General features: G+C 47.9%; 1 protein-coding gene across 1 annotated transcript in view; it reads right to left on the reverse strand.

The window, feature by feature from the left end:
- The window catches only part of LOC120054348 (low-density lipoprotein receptor-related protein 8-like), a 338426-nt gene that overhangs the window by 115748 nt on the left and 202136 nt on the right, over positions 1-20542 (reverse strand). The window contains exon 4 of the mRNA XM_039001759.1: positions 9761-9889. Coding sequence (XP_038857687.1) covers positions 9761-9889 — 129 coding nt within the window. The remainder of the gene's footprint in view (positions 1-9760; positions 9890-20542) is intronic.

Raw genomic sequence — 20542 nt, forward strand, 5'->3', positions numbered from 1 at the left:
TCTCTCTCTCTCTCTCCCCCCTCTCCATCATTCTCTTTCTCTCTTTCTCTCTTCCCCCTCTCCATCATTCTCTTTCTCTCTCTCTCTCTCCCCCCTCTCCATCATTCTCTTTCTCTCTCTCTCTCTCCCCCCTCTCCATCATTCTCTTTCTCTCTCTCTCTCTCCCCCCTCTCCATCATTCTCTTTCTCTCTTTCTCTCATCCCCCTCTCCATCATTCTCTTTCTCTCTCTCTCTCTCCCCCCTGTCCATCATTCTCTTTCTCTCTCTCTCTCTCCCCCCTCTCCATCATTCTCTTTCTCTCTCTCTCTCTCTCTCTCTCTCCCCCCTCTCCATCATTCTCTTTCTCTCTCTCTCTCTCCCCCCTCTCCATCATTCTCTTTCTCTCTCTCTCTCCCGCCTCTCCATCATTCTCTTTCTCTCTTTCTCTCTCCCCCCTCTCCATCATTCTCTCTCTCTCTCTCCCCCCTCCCCATCATTCTCTTTCTCTCTCTTTCTCTCTCCCCCCTCCCCATCATTCTCTTTCTTTCTCGATCTTTCTCCCCCTCTCTTTCTCTCCCTCCCCCCTCCCCATCATTCTATCTCTCTCCCGCTCTTCCTCCCTTCATCCCTCTCTGTTGTTTTCCTCAGGCCCTGTGAGGAAGCTGCCAATGTTTTAGGTTTGGGTCGGACCACCTCCCAGCTGCAGTTCCATCTTTTGTGTGATATGGCGTGGGTGTGAGGGGGAGAGAGGTGCTTAGAGGAGAACAGCAAATGAGCCAATGTTTTTAGAAGCTATTGGGAAATGGCTAGTCTGAAACAACCACACTACCTCTGGGAAAGGAACAACTGTGGTGTGTGTGTGTGTGTGTGTGTGTGTGTATATGTGTGTGTGTGTGTGTGTGTGTGTGTGTGTGTGTGTGTGTGTGTGTGTGTGTGTGTGTGTGTGTGTGTGTGTGTGTGTGTGTGTGTGTGCGCGTGTATGTGTGTGTGTTCCATGCCCACATCCCATTACACCTACACAGTCACAGGCCCAGTGTGAAAGGATTATAAATGAAGGGCTTTTTAATGGAGACTGAATGCTGCGCCAAGTCGAGCGTTCGGGATTCAAACACACACACACACACACACACACACACACACACACACACACACACACACACACACACACACACACACACACACACACACACACACACACACACACACACACACACACACACACACAGCTCTTCCTATGTAATTTATAAAGGTGGGTGGACTCTTCCAAACTCTCTTGATCTGTTATCAAATAATAGGCTGGAAACTGTATTTATTTTGTGCAGGCTGGACAGGTGAGAATATCAAGGTGTGTGTGTGTTTATTCACCCCCCCCCCCACACACACACACACACTCAGAAACAGCAACTCTCCTCCCTACAGCATCGATCCCAGTTCAGGCACGCAACACTGTTTTACTGATGTGAAAAGAACAACAAGTCCCTTGGGCCTCTCCTGACTGGATTTCCCAGGCCTGTAGAGCACAGAGTAACACAGTCAGTATAGGCTAGGGCTGGCTAATCCAAGCACACTGCTACGGGCTTGGTTACACCACCGCTGCTCCCTACACTCACAAAAGACTGGAAAAACACCAACAAATTAGTTCCAACTGATTTTAATTTTTAAAATCTGTTCCAAAGTATTCAAACGCATAATAGAGAAATATATGTGTTTGTATACAAATGTAAACAAGGTTTGAAATGATACAAAAATTATGTTTCAGTATCAAATATTATAGCCGTTTGGGCTTCTTGCAGTCAATTTGCAGTCTACAAATTATTTATAATTATGTTCCGGCCCCCTGACCATCCGCTAAAGAAAGAAATTGGCCCACGGCTGAATCTAGTTGATGATCCCTGCCATAGGAGAACCCTTTGAAGAACTTGTTTTGGTTCCATGCAGAACCCTTTCCACAGAGGGAAACAAAAAAGGGTTCTCCTACGGGGACAGCTAAAGAACCCCTTTGCAATCCTTTTTTCTAAAAGTGTACTGTACACTCCTGCCGTGACAGACAGCTCATTGATTGAACAAGCTCCACTGTGCTCCACGCCACAGCGGAGGGGATTCCAGAGATATAGTGATGTATTACACACTCAGGTTAACCTGGGACATACAGGGGAAGGGGGGAAACCTAGTCAGTTGCACAACTGAATGCATTCAACTGAAATGTGTCTTCCGCATTTAACCCAACCCCTCTGAATCAGAGAGGTGCGGAGAGAGCAGTTGTTGGGGATAACTGACTTGCTCAAGGGCAGAACGGCAGATTTCTCCACCTTACCGGCTTGGGGATTCAAACCAGCGACATTTCAGTTACTGGCCGAACGCTCTTAACCGCCCAGTATAAACTCTACTTGACCCTGAGCACAGCTCTCCCCGTCTTGTGTATGGTTAGTTGGTACAGTAGTGTACTGTACAGTAGTGTACTGTACAGAATGGCAATATTAGGTAGTTGACTTGCCTTATAACTATAGTATGTAGCTGTAGCTATAATAAGAGTCTATTTGTAGCAGTGTGTTCTTCTGATGTTCAGATCACAGCTAGTTAAGAGCTCCTTCAGGACCACACTGCCTGTACACTAGGAACTAAGACCACAGCTAGTTAAGAGCTCCCTCAGGACCACACTGCCTGTACACTAGGAACTAAGACCACAGCTAGTTAAGAGCTCCCTCAGGACCACACTGCCTGTACACTAGGAACTAAGACCACAGCTAGTTAAGAGCTCCCTCAGGACCACACTGCCTGCTACACTACAGCTAACTCCCCCAGGACCACACTGCCTGTACACTACAGCTAACTCCCTCAGGACCACACTGCCTGATACACTACAGCTAACTCCCTCAGGACCACACTGCCTGCTACACTACAGCTAACTCCCTCAGGACCACACTGCCTGCTACACTACAGCTAACTCCCTCAGGACCACACTGTCTGCTACACTACAGCTAACTCCCCCAGGACCACACTGCCTGTACACTACAGCTAACTCCCTCAGGACCACACTGCCTGTACACTAGAGCTAACTCCCTCAGGACCACACTGCCTGTACACTACAGCTAACTCCCCCAGGACCACACTGCCTGTACACTACAGCTAACTCCCTCAGGACCACACTGCCTGCTACACTACAGCTAACTCCCTCAGGATCACACTGCCTGCTACACTACAGCTAACTCCCCCAGGACCACACTGCCTGTACACTACAGCTAACTCCCTCAGGACCACACTGCCTGTACACTACAGCTAACTCCCTCAGGACCACACTGCCTGCTACACTACAGCTAACTCCCTCAGGATCACACTGCCTGCTACACTACAGCTAACTCCCCCAGGACCACACTGCCTGTACACTACAGCTAACTCCCTCAGGACCACACTGCCTGTACACTACAGCTAACTCCCTCAGGACCACACTGCCTGTACACTACAGCTAACTCTCCCAGGACCACACTGCCTGTACACTACAGCTAACTCCCCCAGGACCACACTGCCTGATACATTACAGCTAACTCCCTCAGGACCACACTGCCTGTACACTAGAGCTAACTCCCTCAGGACCACACTGCCTGATACACTACAGCTAACTCCCCCAGGACCACACTGCCTGTACACTACAGCTAACTCCCTCAGGACCACACTGCCTGTACACTACAGCTAACTCCCTCAGGATCACACTGCCTGCTACACTACAGCTAACTTCCCCAGGATCACACTGCCTGTACACTACAGCTAACTCCCTCAGGACCACACTGCCTGTACACTACAGCTAACTCCCTCAGGACCACACCGCCTGCTGCATTACAGCTAACTCCCTCAGGACCACACTGCCTGCTACACTACAGCTAACTCCCCCAGGATCACACTGCCTGTACACTACAGCTAACTCCCTCAGGATCACACTGCCTGTACACTACAGCTAACTCCCTCAGGACCACACTGCCTGTACACTACAGCTAACTCCCTCAGGACCACACCGCCTGCTGCATTACAGCTAACTCCCTCAAGACCACACTGCCTGCTACACTACAGCTAACTCCCCCAGGATCACACTGCCTGTACACTACAGCTAACTCCCTCAGGATCACACTGCCTGTACACTACAGCTAACTCCCTCAGGACCACACTGCCTGTACACTACAGCTAACTCCCCCAGGACCACACTGCCTGTACACTACAGCTAACTCCCTCAGGACCACACTGCCTGATACACTACAGCTAACTCCCTCAGGACCACACTGCCTGATACACTACAGCTAACTCCCCCAGGACCACACTGCCTGTACACTACAGCTAACTCCCTCAGGACCACACTGCCTGATACACTACAGCTAACTCCCCCAGGACCACACTGCCTGTACACTACAGCTAACTCCCCCAGGATCACACTGCCTGATACACTACAGCTAACTCCCTCAGGACCACACTGCCTGCTACACTAGAAACGAAGCTACTGTGGTAAGGCAGGGAGTTAAAAGTAATGTACTAAAACATTTTTACCTGTGTGTGTGTGTGTGTGTGTGTGTGTGTGTGTGTGTGTGTGTGTGTGTGTGTGTGTGTGTGTGTGTGTGTGTGTGTGTATATATACTCTATTTATGTGAGAAAAGCAGACACATGGGGCAACATTGAATATGTTGTTCCTCTGTAATAATATATCCGTCCTTTTCTCTCTCCACAGACCTGCGGCCTGACAGTCAAATCATCTTCTGTATAAATAAATTAGAAACATATTGTTGCACTCTAAGTCCCTGAGACAGACAGGCTGCGGAGCTCTGCTGAATTGAACCTGACTTCTGTGGTGATCGTTGTTCAACATGAACAAATTAGTCATTATTATTGAGCCTGAGAGAGCCTGACTCATTACCTTGGGACAGAGAGACTCACTCTGCTGCTTGGACAGAAATGACACACATCCATAAGATTCAGACGAACCATGCAAAAACACACAGGCACACAACAAACCAAGCCTTTTGATGTGTGAATTCCGTGGTCAACATGAAAGCTACAGCCTCTCTCCCTATTTTCCCCCCCATTGCCTTTACTCCCCCGTTCATCTCTCCATTCATTCAGAAGTAACAGCACCACCATCCCCATCCTCCCATCCCAACTCCAGCTAGGAGCAGCGGGAGGGCCTGGGTGCCTAAATGAACCTGATTCCACATTATCATAAATTAAAAGCTGCTAAACTTTCTTCAGAGGGCTTTTAAAATCAAATAAAGACCCTCCCAGCCTGGACCATGTATAATTCAACATATGGATAAGCTCAATTAGCAGCTGATTCCACAGGGAGGGGGAAATAGGGAGGGGAGGGGGGTGTGTGAGGAGGTAGGGGGATAGGGAGGGAGGGGAGAAGAGAGAACTAGAGCAGGAGCTAAAGGGTGGAGGCAGGGATGCGTATGTGTGTGTGTGTGTGTGTGTGTGTGTGTGTGTGTGTGTGTGTGTGGGGGGGGGGGGGGGGGGGGGTGTATTCAGTACTCTGCAGCACAAACATATATATTAAAAATAGTATTTCTGCTAGCCGAATCTCCTGTATTTGGCACATATCCAGGTTTCATTATAGAGGAATGGAAGCTGACGTGTGCTGCATACTGCGGTGTATTAACGTTCCAACATCACCTAACTATTACTATTTGAAATAACAGCTTAAACAATTCTGTACCTCCAAAATTTAGAGGAACAGGGTTTTTCTGTACGAAACACAGAATGATTCACCTTCCAGTTGAAGGAGTTGGGATACAGATCATCAGAGTCTGACAGCGTTCACAGTGATATGCATGCAGCCCCATATACTCCCTCTCTTAAATCATAGATCAAAAACCCATTTCTGCAGGTTATTACAGCTGGAGAGCCAGGATCACAGACGGACATACCACATCAGGCAGGAAATCAATTATCATCAGAACCTCCATGAAATATTTCTAAGATGTAATAACCAATCTTATTTTCCACTTCGTATATGGTTGTGATAGATAAAAAGGCGATAGAACGAACGTGCAGCCAATATAAGTGCCCCCCGGTGTCAATACAATAGAAATGAAAAGGGAATGAGATATGTGAGAAGTTTCCTTGATAGCCGTGTCATTTCAATGTGATGAATAACGATAGAGGAGCTCCCTTTGTATTTCGATCCATTAGGGTGTGAGAGGATGTGATACAGGCTGAGACGCACGGCCGATTGGCTTGCATGACTACATCAACAACAGCTTATGCTTTCATTACCCGTCTACAAACTCCCAAATGTAACGAAGGAGAGAGATATACAGAGATCAGATTATATAATACTGTGTGACTATAGGGATACAGTGTGGCTGGATACTGGCAACACACTATCACGAGTGAATTGATTGATCCTAAGGTTAGTCTACGGCATTGATAGCTGTATTTTTTATTTATTTAGCTAGGCAAGTCAGTTAAGAACAAATTCTTAGTTTCAATGACAGCCTAGGAACAGTGAGTTAACTGCCTTGTTCAGGGGCAGAACAACAGATTTTTACCTTGTCAACTCGGGGATTCGATCTTGCAACCTTTTGGTTACTAGTCCAACGCTCTAACCACTAGGCTGCCTGCCTCTAACCACTAGGCTACCTGCCTCTAACCACTAGGCTGCCTGCCTCTAACCACTAGGCTGCCTGCCTCTAACCACTAGGCTACCTGCCTCTAACCACTAGGATACCTGCCTCTAACCACTAGGCTACCTGTCTCTAACCACTAGGCTACCTGCCTCTAACCTCTATGCTACCTGCCTCTAACCACTAGGCTACCTGCCTCTAACCACTAGGCTACCTGCCTCTAGCCACTAGGATACCTGCCTCTAACCACTAGGCTACCTGCCTCTAACCACTAGGCTACCTGCCTCTAACCACTAGGCCACCTGCCTCTAACCACTAGGCTACCTGCCTCTAACCACTAGGCTACCTGTCTCTAACCACTAGGCTACCTGCCTCTAACCTCTATGCTACCTGCCTCTAACCACTAGGATACCTGCCTCTAACCACTAGGATACCTGCCTCTAACCACTAGGATACCTGCCTCTAACCACTAGGCTACCTGCCTCTAACCACTAGGCTGCCTGCCTCTAGCCACTAGGATACCTGCCTCTAACCACTAGGCTACCTGCCTCTAACCACTAGGATACCTGCCTCTAACCACTAGGATACCTGCCGCCCCAAGGTGTATGCTACGACTCTCTCTCTCTCTCTCTCTGAGGGAATGAAGGCTAAACACTAGGACTAAACACTAGGACTAACACTAGGACTAACACTAAGACTTAACACTAGGACTACACATTAAGACTAACACTAGCACTAACACTAAACACTAGGACTTAACACTAGGACTAACACTAGGACTAAACACTATGACTAACACAATGACAACACTAGGACTAACACTAGGAGTTAACACTAGGACTAACACTAGGACTAAAAACTAGGACTAAACACTAGCACTAACACTAGGACTAACCCTCGGGCTAAACACTAGGACTAACACTAGGAGATAGAGGGGAGAGAGGGGAGAGAGATAGAGGGGAGAGAGGGGAGAGAGATAGAGGGGAGAGAGATAGAGGGGAGAGAGGGGAGAGAGATAGAGGGGAGAGAGGGGAGAGAGGGGAGAGAGATAGAGGGCGAAGTGAAGATCATCGCCCCTCCAGCTTCAGACAGTCTCAGTGTGTGTTGGTCTATTTTAGGTTTGACCTCGGATAACACCGAAAACCTGTGTGTGTGTGTCAGAGGAGGCTGGTGGGAGGAGCTATACTGGCTCATTGTAATGGCTGGAATGGAATAAATGGAACGGAGTCAAAACAAATCAAACACATGGAAACCACGTTTGACGGTTCCATTCATTCCATTCCAGCTATTACAATGAGACCATTCTCCTATAGAATATCCCACCAGCCTCCTCTGGTGTGTGTGTGTGTGTGTGTGTATTCAGTAAAAACCTGTATTCCGAGAGGCCCTTTTGTTTTCCCTAATGGCCTGGCAGGAAGCTGTTAGATCTGGTAAAGGTTATATGTATGATACATAATATCCTCTAAACGGGAGACGCAGGGAGATCAATATTACTATAGGTCACATGTCTAAGCAGGGGGAAATCAATGCTGCTTTTATGGCTCTCGTATTGGGTGGAGAAACGCAAGGTGGACGATTTCTCTCTGGCCTGCCGTGTGGACGGGAGTGTGTGTGTGAGCGGGGAAGGATATATGTGTGTGTGTATGTGTGTGAGACATATAATGCGTGTGAGCAACACCTTGACAGCCTTCTCACTACAGACAGACAGACAGACAGACAGACAGACAGACAGACAGACAGACAGACAGACAGACAGACAGACAGACAGACAGAAGGATGACGTTTCAATCTCAGCCATTCACAGAGACAAATATACCCTACTTATGAGCTGCTGTAGAAACCTGCTTTTCCACTCACACAGCGTCAGGGAGAATTGATCAAGGAAATGACAGTCTCACACAGCGTCAGGGAGAATTGATCAAGGAAATGACAGTCTCACACAGCGTCAGGGAGAATTGATCAAGGAAACGACAGTCTCACACGTCAGGGAGGAAACGACAGTCTCACACAGCATCAGGGAGGAAACGACAGTCTCACCCAGCGTCAGGGAGGAAACGACAGTCTCACCCAGCGTCAGGGAGGAAACGACAGTCTCACACAGCGTCAGGGAGGAAACGACAGTCTCACCCAGCGTCTGGGAGAAAACGACAGTCTCACCCAGCGTCAGGGAGGAAACGACAGTCTCACACAGCGTCAGGGAGGAAACGACAGTCTCACCCAGCGTCAGGGAGGAAACGACAGTCTCACACAGCGTCAGAGAGGAAACGACAGTCTCACCCAGCGTCAGGGAGGAAACGACAGTCTCACACAGCGTCAGGGAGGAAACGACAGTCTCACGCAGCGTCAGGGAGGAAACGACAGTCTCACCCAGCGTCAGGGAGGAAACGACAGTCTCACGCAGCGTCAGGGAGGAAACGACAGTCTCACGCAGCGTCAGGGAGGAAACGACAGTCTCACGCAGCGTCAGGGAGGAAACGACAGTCTCACGCAGCGTCTGGGAGGAAACGACAGTCTCACACAGCGTCAGGGAGGAAACGACAGTCTCACACAGCGTCAGGGAGGAAACGACAGTCTCACCCAGCGTCAGGGAGAATTGATAAAGGAAAAGTCAGTGGAGGAAACAGCTCTGAAGTCTGAAGGTTCTACACACCAACAACACTGGCAGCTGGGACTCAGAGCTAAAAATACCACGCCTGCTATTTGTACCAACACCTTCAGCTCCTTAAAATATGTTTCTTCTCTCCACAAGCCAAAACAAATGATCATGAGGAACATATACCTATCTTCTCTTCACTCACGCTTTCATAACATTTAGTCTGTCTTTGTTTTTCTCTCAACAGAGGATCTAACCATTATTCTATTTCTCTCTCTCTGTATTACTCTCTCTCTCTCTCTCTCTGTCGCTCTCTGTATTTCTCTCTCTCTCTCTGTATTACTCTCTCTCTCTCTCTCTCTCTCAGTATTTCTCTCTCTCTCTCTCTCTCTCTGTGTATTTCTCTGTCTCTCTCAGTATTTCTCTCTCTCTTTCTCTCCGTATTTCTCTCTCTCTCTCCGTATTTCTCTCTCTCTCTCTCCGTATTTCTCTCTCTCTCTCTGTCTCTCTCAGTATTTCTCTCTCTCTCTCTCTCTCTCTGTATTTCTCTCTCTCTTCTGAATCCACCCCCGCCCGCTTCAGTCTTACCTGCGGAACACTGGTCCTCGTCCGCTCCGTTCTCGCAGTCCCTTTCGCCGTCACATCTCCATGACAACGAGACACACTTGCTGGTTGAACCCCCACAGTCAAACTTCTCAGGTGGGCATGTCTGTCGACCTATCAGTGGAGGGAGGGAGAGAGAGAGAGAGAGAGAGAGAGAGACAGAGACAGAGGAGACAACACAGTCAGTCAATGAAACAGTTAGATAACTCAGTTATCATGTTGCTCAAATCGATCCCGCCTCAAATGTCTGAGTAAGACAAAAAAACAGACACAGTCACCTTGACACCAGGTCAAAAACACACACACACACACACACACACACACACACACACACACACACACACACACACACACACACACACACACACACACACACACACACACACACACACACACACACACACACACACACACACACACACACACACCGAGAGCACACACTCAAACCGAGAGCACACACTCAAACCGAGAGCACACACTCAAACACACACACACACACACACACACACACACACACACACACACACACACACACACACACACACACACCGAGAGCACACACTCAAACACACCAAAAGCACACACACAAACATGAACATGAACAAGTGGCGAGTGGCGCAGCGTTCTAAGGCGCTGCATCTCAGTGCTAGAAGCGTCACTACAGACCCTGGTCCGATCCCGGCCTGTATCATAACCGGCCGTGATCAGGAGTCCCATAGGGCGGCGCACAATTGGCCCAGCGTCGTCTGGGTTAGGGCATGGGTTTGGCCGGGGTAGGCCGTCATTGCAAAATAAGAATTTGTTCTTAACTGATTTGCCTAGTTAAATAAAGGTTAAATTAAACAAAAATACAATTAAGAAAGAATACCATTGTTCCTGTTCCCCAGCTAACCAATGGGGTTCCTGGAGTGAGAAAAAAACTGATGTACAATACCTCAACTTTACACTTGGCCCAGACAGCCAATCTCTGCTCTCCCTTTCCACAAATTCTACTACATCACCCCTCTCCCCATCTCTCCCTCCTCCCACTTTCCACAAACAACACTGCTACCACACCTCTCTCCCCATTCTCTCCCCCAACCCTTTCCAACACTAGCCAGAGGATGCCCAATGGAATTATATCCTAGATTACATACTACCCTCCTCCCTCCCTCCCCCCCACCCTCCATCCCCTCTCCTCTCCCATTCCCAGCCAGAGAGGGCCCAATAGCACTATATTCTAGATTACACACTACCATCCTCCCCCCATCCTCCCCCCACCCTCCCTCTTCTCTCTCTCTCCCCTCTCCTCCCCCATTCCCAGCCAGAGAGGGCCCAATAGGACTATGTTCTAGATTACACACTACCATCCTCCCCCCACCCTCCCTCTTCTCTCTGTCTCCCCTCTCCTCCCCATTCCCAGCCAGAGAGGGCCCAATAGGACTATGTTCTAGATTACACACTACCATCCTCCCCCCACCCTCCCTCTTCTCTCTGTCTCCCCTCTCCTCTCCCATTCCCAGCCAGAGAGGGCCCAATAGGACTATGTTCTAGATTACACACTACCATCCTCCCCCCACCCACCCTCCCTCTTCTCTCTCTCTCCCCTCTCCTCTCCCATTCCCAGCCAGAGAGGGCCCAATAGGACTATGTTCTAGATTACACACTACCATCCTCCCCCCACCCTCCCTCTTCTCTCTGTCTCCCCTCTCCTCCCCATTCCCAGCCAGAGAGGGCCCAATAGGACTATGTTCTAGATAACATTACACACAGTGTCAAACGCTGCTCCATCAATTATACATTTTAGACTGCCACCGGCTGGCAACGCACCCAGCAACCCGCCATAGCAACCCCCCAGATCAATATATTGTGCCTGCTGTGGGTTTATTTCATATAAAAAAAGTAATTTATTTTTTATTTTACATGATATTTTCCAATGTTCGAGGGTCCTGGTGAGGGATAGACTGTGACTGTGTCTTAAATGGCACCCTGTTCCCTATATAATGCACTACTTTAGACCAGGGCCTATATACGGAATAATGTTTGTGTCCGAAATGGCACCCTATTCCCTATATAGTGCAAATTGAGTGCCATTTTGGTGCTTATTTTTCTGTGTGTTTCAGCAGTGTAAGTGTTGCCAGGTTTTGTTCTATTCAGGTTCTGTTTGGTGACTTTGGGTTTAGGTAGGAATTGCCTTAGAGAAGCTGGCTTCTCTTTCCTCTCTTCTCTTGGTCAGGCTCTATCACTTCATCTGGGTTCTCAGTGAATGTCTGGGTCTCACGTGAGCCGGTTGTAAATGTGTCTGCTTTTAAATTCGTTTTTTCTTTTGCGTTTCATGAACCAAAATGGAGTCTCTTCCTAAAATCCCATTTGACCAAGCAGCTAGCTATCTCCTCATCAGCAGATGGCTATTGTGGCTGGGAACATGGAGAGCCAGTCTGCTGTGTTTCCAAGCAGTGATTTTGGATTAAAAGAAGATGGGAGATGAGGATCTGTGTGTGTCGGGGGGGTTAAATAAAGGTTAAATAAAAAAAATATATATAGTATGTTCTGCTTCAATCTGTGGAGGGACTGATGCATCTTGGAGGATGCAGTTTATCTCCTCAATGCATCACTGACTGTAGTGACAATCAACAGGCAAGATAAACTACAGAAGAAGGGCACTACACCCATTGAGAACTAATATAGTTGGCATAATGTACAAGACCCAAGGTTGGGAAACGAGCCAGGTTGCTAGTGTGTTTCTGCTTTAGCCAATTTGTTGCATTATTGGCAACGGTGTACAGGTAGCTTAGAATGCAGAACAATCTGGAAGCCAAGGTAGTCAGACCCTATTGGTAATTCCCTGCCAGCTGATGGTATCATTAAACTGGAGATGAAAGTTGTCTTCAGGAAGGTTTCCTCTTGTCTCCTTCTGAAGGTCAGTGTTGAGCAGTGTTGGAACCTCAGGGACCTCGATTGGATTTCTCTCTCTCCCTCTTTACCCCCCCCTCTCTCTCTTTCTTTACCTCTCTCTCTCTCCCTCTTTACCTCCCTCCCTCTTTACCCCCTCTCTCTCTTTCTTTACCTCTCTCTCTTTCTTAACCTCTCGCTCTTTACCTCTCTCTGTCTCTGTACCCCTCTCTTTCACCCTCTGTACCTTTCTCTCTTCACCTCTATATGTCTCTCTCCCTCTCTCTTTCTCTGTATCAGTAAGTGCTCACAGGTAGGCCTAGTGCAGTGTTGCAGACTGTGTAAGGTATATTGACAGGCTTATCGACAGTTTTTTGGACTGAGATCATAGTTTCTCCGTGACTCCTCCTCCACGACTTTCATCTCACCCAACTTTTTGAAGGTGGCTACCTAAGGCACACACACCCATCGTTACACACATACATTGTAACACGCATACGTCGTAACACACTCACATCGTAACACACACAGACAAGCAAAATACACTCGCAAGCACGCACACGCACGCAAACACACACACACACACACACACACACACACACACACACACACACACACACACACACACACACACACACACACACACACACACACACACACACACACACACACACACACACAGTGGCCAGCTAACAGCCAGCAACAACCTACTAGGCCTACAGCAAACAACACTGAAGGAGAGCCAGAGATCTCAGGAGAATCAGCTCTGCTTGTGTGAGACAATTTATTCAAACACTCCTGGCATTATAGTACACTGAGTCGGGGTTATGAGCAATTTGCAGATAGTAGCGTCTGGGGTTTCTTACCGTGTGACATTGCATGATTGAACGGCTGGGGATGAGATGGGGATTTATAGGGTAAACACTGCAAGACCCTCTTCGTTAGCACCCACCCCGTCTACCCTGACAATGTGTGTTGGGGCCTGGGGGTCTAAGGAACGGAGAGATGGGGGGAAAGAACAAGACACATTTAGAGAAAGGGTGAAGAGTGAACGGGGAGAGGCAAGGATAGAGAGTGTAGTAGGGGAGATGATGGTGTGTGGTGGTGGTGTGGTGTTGGTGGGTGTGCTGGTGGTGGTGGGTGTGGTGGTGATGTTGAAGGTGGTGGTGTTGGGTGTTGGTGGATGTGGTGGTGGGTGTGGTGGTGGTGGTGGGTGTGATGGTGGATGTGGTGGTGGGTGTGGTGGTGGTGGTGGGTGTGATGGTGGTGGTGGTGGTGGGTGTGATGGTGGTGTGGTGGTGGTGGTATTGGGTGTTGGTGGATGTGGTGGTGGGTGTGGTGGTGGTGGGTGTGATGGTGGTGTGGTGGGTGTGGTGGTGGTGGGTGTGATGGTGGTGTGGTGGTGGATGTGGTGGTGGTGGTGTTGGTGGTGGTGTGGTGGTGGTGGATGTGGTGGTGGTGTTGGGTGTTGGTGGATGTGGTGGTGGATGTGGTGGTGGTGGTGTTGGGTGTGGTGGTGGTGTGGTGGTGGTGTTGGTGGTGTTGGGTGTTGGTGGATGTGGTGGTGGGTGTGGTGGTGGTGGGTGTGGTGGTGGGTGTGGTGGTGTTGGGTGTGGTGGTGGTGGTGGGTGTGGTGGTGTTGGGTGTGGTGGTGTTGGGTGTGGTGGTGGGTGTGGTGGTGGTGTTGGGTGTGGTGGTGGTGGTGGGTGTGGTGGTGGTGGTGGTGTTGGGTGTGGTGGTGGTGGGTCTGGTGGTGGGTCTGGTGGTGGGTCTGGTGGTGGGTCTGGTGGTGGGTCTGGTGGTGGTGGGTCTGGTGGTGGGTCTGGTGGTGGGTCTGGTGGTGGTGGGTGTGGTGGTGGTGGGTGTGGTGGTGGGTGTGGTGGTGGGTGTGGTGGTGGTGGGTGTGGTGTTGGGTGTGGTGGTGGTGGGTGTGGTGTTGGGTGTGGTGGTGGGTGTGGTGGTGGGTGTGGTGGTGGGTGTGGTGGTGGTGGGTGTGGTGTTGGGTGTGGTGGTGGTGGGTGTGGTGGTGGGTGTGGTGGTGGGTGTGGTGGTGGTGGGTGTGGTGGTGGGTGTGGTGGTGGTGGGTGTGGTGGTGGTGGGTGTGGTAGTGGTGGTGGGTGTGGTGGTGGTGGGTGTGGTAGTGGTGGTGGGTGTGGTGGTGGAGGGTGTGGTGGTGGGTGTGGTGGTGGTGGGTGTGGTAGTGGTGGTGGGTGTGGTGGTGGTGGGTGTGGTGGTGGGTGTGGTGGTGGTGGGTGTGGTAGTGGTGGTGGGTGTGGTGGTGGTGGGTGTGGTGGTGGTGGTGGGTGTGGTGGTGGTGGGTGTGGTGGTGGTGGGTGTGGTGGTGTTTTGTTATTTGACCCACGTTCTCAGACTAAGCATCTATTATGAGTGGGGTAGAAGGGCGGAGTACGCGCTTGTATGCTAATGCACTTTTGATTAACTGCCTCCCTAATTCCCTTTCACAGGAAAGGGAGGAGAGCGGAGTTGCATATCATAGATGGCCCAGCATCCACACCCACACGCATGCACACATCCATGACGAATGAACACACACACACACACACACACACACACACACACACACACACACACACACACACACACACACACACACACACACACACACACACACACACACCTATGTCCATCTGTTCCTCTGGGCCTCTGCTAAAACTACCCTCCCTAGTGATTGATTCAGATAGCTCATAAGCCACTGGGCTAATGTAAAGATCATACATTTGCTGTTTGGCGTCTGTGTGTATGTATGAGGACGGAGAAGGAGAGTAGAGGACGGTGGTATGAGGTATAAAGTCACTGTCACACACACTGTATGGATGTCATCACAGAGGGTAGACTCAATGGTTCTGTGATTATGGTGGGATGGATGATGATGGAGTCTAACATGGGGAGCAGCGCTGCCTGGTATCATGCTACACACACACACACACACGCGCACACACGCGCACACGCACGCACACGCACACACACCCACACACACACGCGCGCGCCCCCGGGGCAGGGGGAGGAAAGGATGCATGGCTACAACAAAAAGCGGTATGTTTTATGTTGTAAAACAAGGCAATATAGCTAAGTGAAGAATCCATTCAATAAGGTTTTCTTTCCTACAGGGTGCAGTAACCAGGAACAACAGACTACCTCACAGCCTTTGAAAAGCAGAATATCTTCATTATTCTAAATTGCCTCAGGAAATCCATTCAATTAGGTTTACTGACCAGTCACCCTGCATAAAACAGTGGATATCACTATCATGACTAGAACAGGCTCAGTGATAATGGAACGTATAATGGGAAGTTGTTTACTTGCTAGTGAGAGATACTGTAGCCACTACACTGGTAATGCTTTAATGCTGCGACAGGTAATCAATTAGGCCTAGGATAATGTGTGGGCTATAAACAGGTGAATTAGGATAGTTAAACAGAAGTTTCAGCCTCAGGGATGAGGCGTGATGGCGTGATAAACACAGTGGCTGAAGTGGCAGTATGCGCACTGTAAACTTTTATCACATAGATAGCAGTAAAACTAAGACCTGTAGAGTCCTCTCAATCAATCAAACACTGCAGCACTGCCTCTACCTGGGTCCCAAATGGCACCATCAAATCAAAAGGATTCATCACATACACAGTTTACACCAGGTACACAAGGTGCATCAAAATGGTTATGTGCTTATAGCTCACTCAACAATGTAGTACATTAATCAATAATCAATAACAACAATGAAGCCTAGGGTTCTGGTCAAAAGTAGTGCACTACATAGGGGATAGGGTGTGATTTGAGATGCTACGACGGAATCTCTACACACTGATCGACGGAACGATCCAGTCTGAAAAGCCCTGGGGAAGAGATGAAAGGAGAGGAAAGCAAAGAGAGGGAGAGAGAGAAAGAAAAAACAGGTGAGAGAAACAGGACATGGAGAGAAAGAGGGACAGAGAAAGAGTTTTTAAAAAAGGATAGATGAAGAAAAAGGGAGAGAGGGAACACTATGGAAAGAAAAAAGGACGGAAAGAGAACATGGATAGAAGTAGATGAAAACACAGGTAGGGACAGAGGGAGAGAGAAAACAATAGAATGGGAGTTTGTGGTCGGAGGACCAGAAGAGATGGTGTCTGGAGGGGGTAATATGTGTACCGTCTACCCCCTGCCTGCCCTTCCTCCCTGCTGTGTGGGCCTAAACTCCCCTGCATCTCTCCCACACCCTGACTGGCTGGCTGAGGGAGATTTACTGCGTCATTAGCCTACGCTAACACAAACACACCCCACACCATGAATTATACATACACCGTCACAACAGACGGATGGATGGATGGATGAATTATACATACACCGTCACAATAGATGGATGGATGGATGAATGAATTATACATACACCGTCACAACAGATGGATGGATGGATGGATGGATGAATTATACATACACCGTCACAACAGATGGATGGATGGATGGATGGATGAATTATACATACACCGTCACAACAGATGGATGGATGAATTATACATACACCGTCACAACAGATGGATAGATGGATGGATGAATTATACATACACCGTCACAACAGATGGATGGATGGATGGATGAATTATACATACACCGTCACAACAGATGGATGGATGGATGGATGAATTATACATACACCGTCACAACAGATGGATGGATGGATGGATGAATTATACATACACCGTCACAACAGATGGATGGATGGATGGATGAATTATACATACACCGTCACAACAGATGGATGGATGGATGAATTATACATACACCGTCACAACAGATGGATGGATGGATGAATTATACATACACCGTCACAACAGATGGATGGATGGATGGATGAATTATACATACACCGTCACAACAGATGGATAGATGGATGGATGAATTATACATACACCGTCACAACAGATGGATGGATGGATGGATGAATTATACATACACCGTCACAACAGATGGATGGATGGATGAATTATACATACACCGTCACAACAGATGGATGGATGGATGAATTATACATACACCGTCACAATAGATGGATGGATGGATGGATGAATTATACATACACTGTCATAACAGATGGATAGATGGATGGATGAATTATAAATACACCGTCACAACAGATGGATAGATGGATGGATGAATTATACATGCACTGTCACAACAGATGGATGGATGAATTATAAATACACCATCACAACAGATGGATAGATGGATGGATGAATTATACATGCACCGTCACAACAGATGGATGGATGAATTATACATACACCGTCACAACAGATGGATGGATGGAAGGATGGATGGAAGGATGAATTATACATACACCGTCACACCAGATGGATGTATGGATGGATGGATGGATGAATGAATTATACATACACCAACACAACAAATGGATGGATGGATGGATGAATTATACATACACCAACACAACGGATGGATAGATGGATGGATGAATTATAAATACACTGTCACAACAGATGGATGGATGGATGAAAGGATGAATTATGCATACACCGTCACAACGGCTGGATGGATGGATGGATAGAGAGAGAGACAGATGAGGGAGACAGAGACAGAAAGAGAGGGAAAGAGCATGGAGGGAAGAGGGAAAGAGAGAGCAAAAAGGGAAGAGGAGAGAAGGAGAGAAAGAGCGAGAGAGAGGAGATATGTACATAATGAACGGGAGAGAGAGAAGCTGGAGGGAGAGAAGGAGAGCGATAGCAAGAGAGAGAGGAGATAGGTATGTAATGAATGGGAAAGAGAGAGGCTGGAGGGAGAGAAGGAGAGAGAGAGAGAAAGCGAGAGAGAGAGAGAGAGAGAGAGAGAGAGAGGAGATAGGTACATAATGAAGGTGAGAGAGAGACGCTGGAGTAAGAAAAGGAGCGAGAGTGAGAGAGAGACTACCCGTCCTGTTGGGGGAGGACGCAGAGAGCTGTGGGTTGGCAGCGCACTACATTGCTGCCTGACATAAGTTGAGGGACAGTGTCTGACAGACCAATCAACCTGCACGTGTACTCTACTGTATGCTTATTGTTATTGTTGAATGTATGGTTATTTTGACCCTTGGTTATTGTTGTTACTGTTGTCCCATTGACAATTCTGATTCTCATATTTATTTATTTTTATATTGTAAATATCCAAAATAAGCTTTGGTAATATGTACATTGTTATGTCATGCCAATAAAGCAAATTGAATTGAGAGAGAGAGAGAGAGAGAGAGAGAGAGAGAGAGAGAGAGAGAGAGAGAGAGAGAGAGAGAGAGAGAGAGAGAGAGAGAGAGGGGAGAGAGAGAGAAAGCTAGAGAGCGAGGGGATAGGTACATAATGAAGGTGAGAGAGAGGGAGAGGCTGGAGGAAGAAAAGGAGATGGAGAGCAAGAGAGAGGAAATAGGTAAATAATGACAGGAAGAGAGAGAAGCTGGAGGGAGAGAAGAAGAGAGAGAGAGAGAGCGAGAGAGAGAGAAGGAGAGAGAGAGAGAGAGAGAGAGAGAGAGGGAAAATAGGGAAAGAAAAAGAAGGAGGGGATGGGGTCAGGTTGTATGGGGTCAGACCCTGCGGGGTCACAGACTGAGGAATATCAATGAGACTAGCAGAGGTTTGACTCAGAGGAAACTGGGCTGCTAGTCACCTGAGGGCTGACGAATGAACAACACACACACCAACACAGATGCCTGCTTCCTACATACAAGCACACAAACCTCCAGACAAGCATTCCCCTGTGGCCTCTTTGACCTACTCCCCCCTTGACACACATTGAGATATAGGGCACACACACACACGACAGGAATCCTATAATTTACGGATCAATAGGCTCAAACATGATTTAATTAAACATTCCCCCAGATTTACTGCTAACCTCATACACACACACACACACACACACACACACACACACACACACACACACACACACACACACACACACACACACACACACACACACACACACACACACACACACACACACACACCCACACACCGCACAATGGTGTACTGCAAACCTCCAAAGGTTTGTCCTAATCCCCCCAGTGATAGAAAAGATTACTCTGATGTTTACACTTTAAGGATACTATGAATACATTATTCTGATGTTTACACTTTAAGGATAATATGAATACATTACTCTGATGTTTACACTTTAAGGATAATATGAATACATTACTCTGATGTTTACACTTTAAGGATACTATGAATATATTACTCTGATGTTTACACTTTAAGGATACTATGAATACATTACTCTGATGTTTACACTTTAAGGATACTATGAATATATTGCTCTGGTTTGTGAGTTAATTTGAAAAGTGGAATGCTTGCAGCAGTTAAATGATTAGCCTATTTCTATCCTAATACACTGCACCACACACAGTGTGATTGAAATGCTCTCCTGTGCTGGGATAACCTTTAACGGACATGGACAGAGACCAAGGCAAAGGACATGAAACAACATACAAACAGTAAGAGGTAGGGAATATACAGTACAAAGCTCACAGAACATACATACAGTATATACATTCATGATTCACGCAAGAGCATACTATATGAATCACCTATTATACGACCATGCAATGTTTTAAACGGTCTATTAGCTGTAGTAGTGTGCGTCCTAAATGGCACCATACCTCCTATATAGTGCACTACTTTTGACCAGAACCCCAGGTCAAAAGTAGTGCACTAAAAAGGGAATAGGGTGCCATTTAGGAAGTAGCTGTAGAGTAGGTCATATTTCTATGTGAGATCCTCATTAACCTCCTTCACAGTGCTAGTCATCAACTCTGGGAGGGAGAGTGAGTGTGTGTGTGTCGCCAAGGGTCAGTCTCCACTGTCTCCCGAGCCGGCGGCCATTTTGAAAGGTAGGCATTTCCATAAGTACTGTCTGGGAGGG

Source organism: Salvelinus namaycush, chromosome 10 (genome assembly GCF_016432855.1).
Source record: "Salvelinus namaycush isolate Seneca chromosome 10, SaNama_1.0, whole genome shotgun sequence".
Taxonomy (NCBI): domain Eukaryota; kingdom Metazoa; phylum Chordata; class Actinopteri; order Salmoniformes; family Salmonidae; genus Salvelinus; species Salvelinus namaycush.